The following is a 7256-nucleotide window of genomic DNA, read 5'->3' on the forward strand; positions in this document are numbered from 1 at the left end:
CAGCTTGCCAACATCACTTTCCTGAATCGCTATCTTTTTTTTTTTAAACCATAAGGTTGTAACTGTTCTGCTGCATTTACCACTGGGGCTGGAGCCAGACGACAGCTTAGGTTTTAAGTAGTAATAAGCACTCAAATAATAACTGTTGAATAAACAGTTGTCAGAGTGTGTACTCCTTAAGCACAGGGCCTAAGTTGTCCTGTTGACTGCTATAATCTGAGCACAATAGCACAATGCCTGGTTCATAGCAGACACTCATTTGTTGAATGACTGAATGAATGAACATGAATCTGTTTCTTCATTAAACTGTGAACTCTTACGAAATAGGGATTCTACAATGTCCAGCAAATGTTTGTTGAATCAAAGTAATATTAAGAAAGAAAAACTTTTTAATGATTAATAGACTCATTTAAACAACAGTACATATAGTCATCATTGCCAGACTTAATATGAGATGTTAAATGTTCGATCCAATTTTCCTTCCCGGATAAGTTTTTCTTTCCTATCCTGTATAGACAGAAAAAAAAAAAGTACATTAAAAACAATGCATTCTGGCACAATTCATGATATAGCTCTGAAAAACAGGAATGAAACACTCCCAGACTAATTACAATCCCCTACTGTCTAAAGCCTACAGAGTATAAGCGAGGAATAATCTGAAGAAATAAAGGGACAATAAGAAAACACTCCTATTGAAAAACACCTATATTTTAGTAAGTAGAATTATATTATCCCACTAAATAGCATACACTGAAAGCAAAATGTAAATACCTTCTAGGTAAGTGTGGCCTACCTTTCTGTTAAGCAATAATTTATCAGATAATCAAAATATATACACTCCAGGAGAGTGGACTGGCCAGTTTAAGGCAGAGCTACATGGATGGGCTCCAGTGTAGATGGAACATGAGGCCTGGGGGCTGGGTTGGGGACCTAGTATCAGAGTGGTCTAGTGTCAAAGATTAGCTTGGCTTTCTGTGCAGTCACATACCCAGGCCTCTGGTGGCAGTGAGCCCCACCACAGGCTGCTTTGGCTTTTCTGTTGTTGGAGTATTAATATATTTTAACATTAATTCACAAAATGTGACCTACATAACTGGAATTCATGCCGACAGGGAGCATACTAAGTGATATATGTATTCTGCTAATACTTAACCCAATAAACATCTCTTTTAAAAGCAAACAAAATAAACTAAATATAAAAATTGGCAAAGATAACATCTAAAGATTAATCAGAATAGAAAAGGTTAACTTCTGCACATCTAATGAGAAAAAAGAAATTAACTTTTTAAGTTATTTCTATATTCTCTTGCTTAATATACACATTATAATTTCCTTACCTAATCTTAAACACATCAGGAAAACAAAAATAAATAAAAAAAATAATAAAACACAACAGGAAAACTCTTTCATGAGCTAAGTTCAAGTTTTAGATATTTAAAGTGACCAATTCATTACTTTAAATTCTAGAATAGCCATTAAATTAAATTTGAAAGACCCAGAGACAATCGTAGTTTATAAGAAAGTATATTTCTATATGAGATGAAATAATAAAGCAATAAAACTAAACATATAATTGAAACTTCCTGTTCTAACTCAGTTGGAAAGGAATAAAGATAAAAGAGGAACTGAAGGAAGAGTAGAAAGACAAGATGGGAATTATCAAGAGAGAGAGCTGCAGCCAGCACAGAGGGAACCTATCACACAGATACCAAACACAAGGTCCTAATACTTACTCTGTCAGTTTTGAAAACATAATACCAGAAGAGGAGGGGCCCAATTCCAAACAGAGCTCCTAAAAGTGAGGTCTTGGGAGTGGGTCTGAAATTGGGATAGACATTTGCTGATCTTGCATAGGTCCAACGAATCAAGGCAGGATCTTCCTAAAATGAATGAAAACAAAAGATACAGGAAATTAAGTTCTACACTAAGAAACAATCTCATCAGGACTTTTGTGGAGAAGCACAAGAGATGCCCTTTGTTCTCTTCTACAGTTAAGGGTATACCCTGAATATTCCTAAATAGCTTCAAAGAAGATCTTTCATTTCCAGTATTTGTTGAATAATTCTCTTATGATCCTGTTCAGAATTTAAAAGACTCATATCATCCTTCAGCTTCCTATTTATTTAAGATTTAAGAATCCTAGTCACTTTAAGCTGTCAGAGAAGGCACTTTTTTTTTTATTATTAATTAATTTATTTATTTTTGGCTGTGTTGGGTCTTCGTTTCTGTGCGAGGGCTTTCTCTAGTTGCGGCGAGCGGGGGCCACTCTTCATCGCGGTGCGCGGGCCTCTCACCATCGCGGCCTCTCTTGTTGCGGAGCACAGGCTCCAGACGCACAGGCTCAGCAGTTGTGGCTCACGGGCCCAGTTGCTCCACGGCATGTGGGATCTTCCCAGACCAGGGCTCGAACCCGTGTCCCCTGCATTGGCAGGCAGATTCTCAACCACTGCGCCACCAGGGAAGCCCGGCACTTTTTTTAAAATCATTTTTTTCTATTCTTTTCTGGATTGTTTTTGGCTTCACTGTCTTTCTCGAAGTATGATGAACAGAACCACACAGTACATCCAATGAGGACAAACAGATTTCATATGCTCTATCATACTGTGAACTTTGTTTCCAGGACCTTTTCTAATGCTATGCCCACACTGGTCTTTCCAGGCTACAAATAAACTGCAGGAAGAGGAAGACAGAGGTAGGCTAACTCTGAACTTTACATTTTTTTAAGCTGACTTCGCTGGTATTTTAAGAGCAAAATTATTACATTTCACATTATTAAAATACTTTTTTGAAAGGACAAGGTTGTTAAAGAAAAATAATCAGATTGTCTTGGTTAAGAAAAAAAGTAACTGTCAATTTTAATATATTTATACTAGAATAACTATGTAAGAATAGCAAATCTACCCCAAATATGTAATTAAATTTAATTAGCTAAATACCCTAATGATTTTACAAAATTATTTGCTCCAGTTAACTGATAGATAAAAATAAGCAAATGAAATCAGCTTTAAAACTTTAATACTAAGCTGTGAGGAGAACATTCAAGGTCTTAACCAACACCAAGAAGTCATGATTGGTAGGACATAAATAATTAAACTGGATCTTTCACAGTAACATTTTAAATCAAATTGTTTGTCAAACTCTTTGCAGAGACAGTAAAGAAGGCGAAGACACAAGATACAGGTTCAAGGGGACATTTGAGCACCTTTACCTGAAAGGATAAATACATCTATCTATTCTTGTATCTATCCCTTCCTGCTATTAATGCATTTGAATGACTCTCTCATGCCAGAATTTTCTACCAGTCACCTCTCTACACCTAATGTCTGCCAAATCTGTCTTCCAGAAACAGACATTTCATTTCATAAAAATACCAATAGCTCCATGACCATAGTTCATTGAACGAGGTACTGTTGTTGAAAGAGGTTCCAAAACACCTGCCATGGGAGACAGTTCCCCTTCTTTGACACCACTCCACGTCCAAAGGACTATCAGCAGCATGTGACATGGTGAACACCACTTCTTTTTTTTTTTTTTTTTAATTTATTTTATTTATTTATTTTTGGCTGCATTGGGTCTTTGTTGCTGCGCGCGGGCACGGGCTTTCTCTAGTTGCAGCGAGCGGGGGCCACTCTTGGTTGCAGTGCATGGGCTTCTCATTGCGGTGGTTTCTCTTGTTGCGGAGCATGGGCTCTAGGCGCGTGGGCCTCAGTAGTTATGGCGCATGGGCTCAGTAGTTGTGGCGCACAGGCTTAGTTGCTCCGTGGCATGTGGGATCTTCCCAGACCAGGGATCGAACCCGTGTCCCCTGTGTTGGCATGCAGGTTCTCAACCACTGCGCCACCAGGGAAGCCCATGAACACCACTTCTTGAAATCATTTCTTCACTTGGCTTCAAGGGCATACACCAGCTTGGCTTTCCTCCTAACTCTCTGGCCATTCCCTCTTAGTCTCTTTCGCTCTCTTCCTCCTTATCTTCCCAGTCTCTTAATATAGGACCTCAGACCCTGTGGGTCTTTCCTATCTACATTCACTCCCTTGATAATCTCTGGTCACATGGTTTTAAATATCCACCTATAGGCTGATGACTCCCCAAAACTATGCCTCCAGTCCTAGACCTCTACCCTGAACTGCAGACATAATATCCCACTCCCTGCTCAATGCTGACATATTGTCTAACTGGCAAATGTGATGCCAAACATGATGTATCCCAAACTGATTTGCCAATATGCGATTCCACCTTCATCCCTGATCCTTTCACACTCTTCCCTATCTTGGTAAAAGGCAACTTCATTCTTCACTTCAGTCAAAAACCTTGGCGTTATCCTTGAGTCCTCTCTTTCTCTTACACCACATATCCAATCTGCCAGCTAACCTGATGGGCTCTACTTTCAATACATAACCAGAACGGACCACTTCTTACCAACTCCACTGCCACCACCCTTGTAGCCACCATCAACTAAGAAATTAGATCACTGCAAAAGGCTCCTAACTAGCCTCCCTGCTCCTGCTTTTGCTCCCCCATAGTCTCTTTTCTACTAAGCAGCCAGAGATGTTGTTAAAATGTAAGTCCTGATTATGGGACACCCGACTCAGAAAAGTCCTTTCAATGGCCTATGAGGCTTGGTGTGATCTAGTCCCAGGTAACTTTCCCATCTCATCTCTTCCTACTCTGCCCTCACCTTTCTCCATGTTAGTCACAATGGTCTCTTCAGTATTTTGGGGATTAACAAGGCACACTCCTGTCGAAGGACCCTCGTATTTGCTGTCCCCTCTGACTAAAATGTTACTTTCCCAGAGAGCTGAATGGCTAGCTCCCTCCCCTCACTTCTTGGAGAACTTCAATGTCACCTTCCAAGTGAGGCCTTTCCTGTGCCTTTCTAAAACTGCAGCTGCTCTCCCTTTCTACTACATACACACACTCCTAATCCCCTTCCTTGCTTTATTTTTCTTCTTATCACTTCCCATTACCTAACAGACTAAATGATTTAATTTTTTAACTTATTACTTGTCTTCCCTCTGGAAAGAAAGCTTTATGAGGACAGGAGTCTTTGCCTGTTTTGTTCTCCACTGTTACCGCAGTATCTAAAAGAGGACCTGGTACATAACATATCCCAAGCAATTATTTATTCCCTAAATCAATCATTCTTAGACATTAGGCAAAGAATTTCCATGTATTGCTCAATATATAACTGTCAGGCCCTCATTTACTTAACAGAACAACCAGTGAGGCTGGTGTAAAACCTGTTTTACACAGCAAAACTATAACTGCCCTGGGTCACAGAACTGGAAAAAAGAAAATCTGGAGTTTAAACCTCAGCTCTGTCTGACTCAAAGTCTCTCTTTTTTTTTTTTTTTTTTTTTTTTTTTAATACATCTTACTATCTGGCACATCAAACCCAATCGTGTGAGTATGTATATAATCAATGTCTCTGTCCTCACCTTTTCCCAAGTAAATGAGGTTCTGGCTGAAGACAGTATAGCCAAATGGTTAAGAGATGCTTTGGGTTACACAGACTATGGTGCAAATTCTGCTCTATCACTTGCTAACGTATATCACTCTATGACATACTTGTCCTTCCCATGTAGTCTTTCTCATCTGTAAAATGGGGACAGTAATAGAGCTTAACTCTTTGAATAGCTGTGATATTTGAATATCATTCAGAAAGAGTTTCAATAGTGCCTGGCACATTGTAAATTTCTTTCAATTCTCACAACTTCCTAAAATTCCTACGGAACACCAATGCAACTGCTGGGAAAAGTCTTTTTTCTTTTTTAATCTAAAAGCACACTTCTTAAATAATAATAGCTATCAGTTTACTGGGCATGTATTATGTGCCAGGAATGTTATACAGACTATCTCATTTAACCTCACAACGATTCTATAAAGAATGTACTACCATTTCCATATATGAAAATTAGAAAACTAAGGTTCAGAAGGGTTAGGGATATTGCACAAAGTCATATAGCTTGCTAGTACATACTGCCTCGGCGTTTGACTCCAAAGCCCAAAGCTTCAGCAAGCTGTAGGGTGTTTGGGTCTTTAAAAGATATAAACCGAAAAATCACTATATACCCTTCAAAAGAGAGCAGTATTGCTATAATTGTGAACTGAAAAGTGGAAAACATCTTTTAAAAAAATACACACACACCCCCATTTCCTGAACACTCATCACAAGCCAGGCACTGTGCTGGCCGGTCACGTGCCTTATCTCATTTAATCCTCCTAACAGCCTCATAAGATAGGAATTACTATATTATCCCCATTTTTCAGACAGGAAAACCGAGGCAAAGCAGCAGAGTTGAACAACTTTTTCAAAATCACTCAGGCGGGAAGTGATCAAGCCGAGGCTCAAACCCAGCCTGGTGTGAATCCAGAACCCGTCCTCTTGACCACCGAGCTCTCTGCCCAAGGTCAAAGGGCTAATGAGCTGGCCTGCTCTCTGGGCCTGGAAGAGGATCCATGTCTAAAATACTCTTCGGGAACGGTGACCGCCCCGCGGCGTGAACCCCCTTGTCAGGTCTGAGCTGCCCAGCCCGACGGGACCGTCCCGACTCTGGCCCCTCGATTCCCACCCGCTGGCCCCTCACTCACGATGACCCCACGACGGCTGGGGTCGTTGTACTGAAGCAGATACTCCCGTTTAAGCCGGGATCTTATGGCCAAACGCTCGGCTTGTGCCTTCCGGGTTTCCGGAGATATGTCGTATTCAGCTGGGTCGAGGGTAGTGGGCAGGGTGGCCAGGCGCGACGGCTTGTACTTGGGGAACGACATCTTGGCGACCCGGCGCACAACTGCGCCTGCGCGGTCCGAAGCCCGCCCTCTTCAGTCTGACCTTCGTCCCGAGGCAGTGCGCCTGCGCGTCAGCCAGAGGTTGAAGATGGAGTTTAGCAAGAAGTTCAGCCTCTTTCCTCAACCTTCCTCACGGTCTTGGCCCCCTAGTGGCGATCTGCGCAGGCGCAAGGTACTTTTCTCGCCTTCCCCACCCCCCTTCCCCTACCACCCTCCAAATCTATCGCTTGTTGCTCCTTCCTAGCAGCCGTATCTCTACTGACATACAGAACTTATTATGTGAAGTTGAGCTGGCAGAGACTGAAAATGGGATTGACTGTGGAATTCTGATTCAGTGTGGGTTCATCTCTGTGACTTGCGACAAGTCACTTAACTTCTCGGAGTTTCCTCTTCCTTATCCTGGAGATAATGACCCCTATTCTATCCACGTAGCAAAACTGTTGTGAGGATTAAAATAAATAATTAAT

The 7256-nt window shown here is 41.2% G+C and overlaps 1 protein-coding gene across 1 annotated transcript; it reads right to left on the bottom strand.

Moving 5' to 3' along the window:
- Nucleotides 1–366: 366 nt before the first annotated feature.
- NDUFB4 (NADH:ubiquinone oxidoreductase subunit B4) lies at nucleotides 367–6815 on the bottom strand. Its single transcript, XM_082460112.1, has 3 exons — nucleotides 6592–6815; nucleotides 1734–1880; nucleotides 367–507 (listed from the first exon to the last, which is right to left on the bottom strand). Exons 1-3 carry the CDS (start codon nucleotides 6769–6771, stop codon nucleotides 445–447), a joined length of 390 nt encoding a protein of 129 aa, XP_082316238.1. The 5' UTR covers nucleotides 6772–6815; the 3' UTR covers nucleotides 367–444.
- Between the last annotated feature and the right edge of the window lie 441 nt (nucleotides 6816–7256).

This window comes from Balaenoptera physalus, assembly GCF_965194825.1.
Source record: "Balaenoptera physalus genome assembly, chromosome: 4".
In the NCBI taxonomy this organism is placed as follows: Eukaryota; Metazoa; Chordata; class Mammalia; order Artiodactyla; family Balaenopteridae; genus Balaenoptera; species Balaenoptera physalus.

Coding starts and splice junctions, on each gene's coding strand:
- NDUFB4 (XM_082460112.1), bottom strand. CDS start 6,771: ATGTCGTTCCCCAAGTACAAGCCGTCGCGCCTGGCCACCCTGCCCACT. Junction 1,881..6,591: donor CCAGCCGTCGTGGGGTCATC/GTGAGTGAGGGG, acceptor CATTCATTTTAG/GAAGATCCTGCCTTGATTCG. Junction 508..1,733: donor ATGTTTTCAAAACTGACAGA/GTAAGTATTAGG, acceptor CTGTCTATACAG/GATAGGAAAGAAAAACTTAT.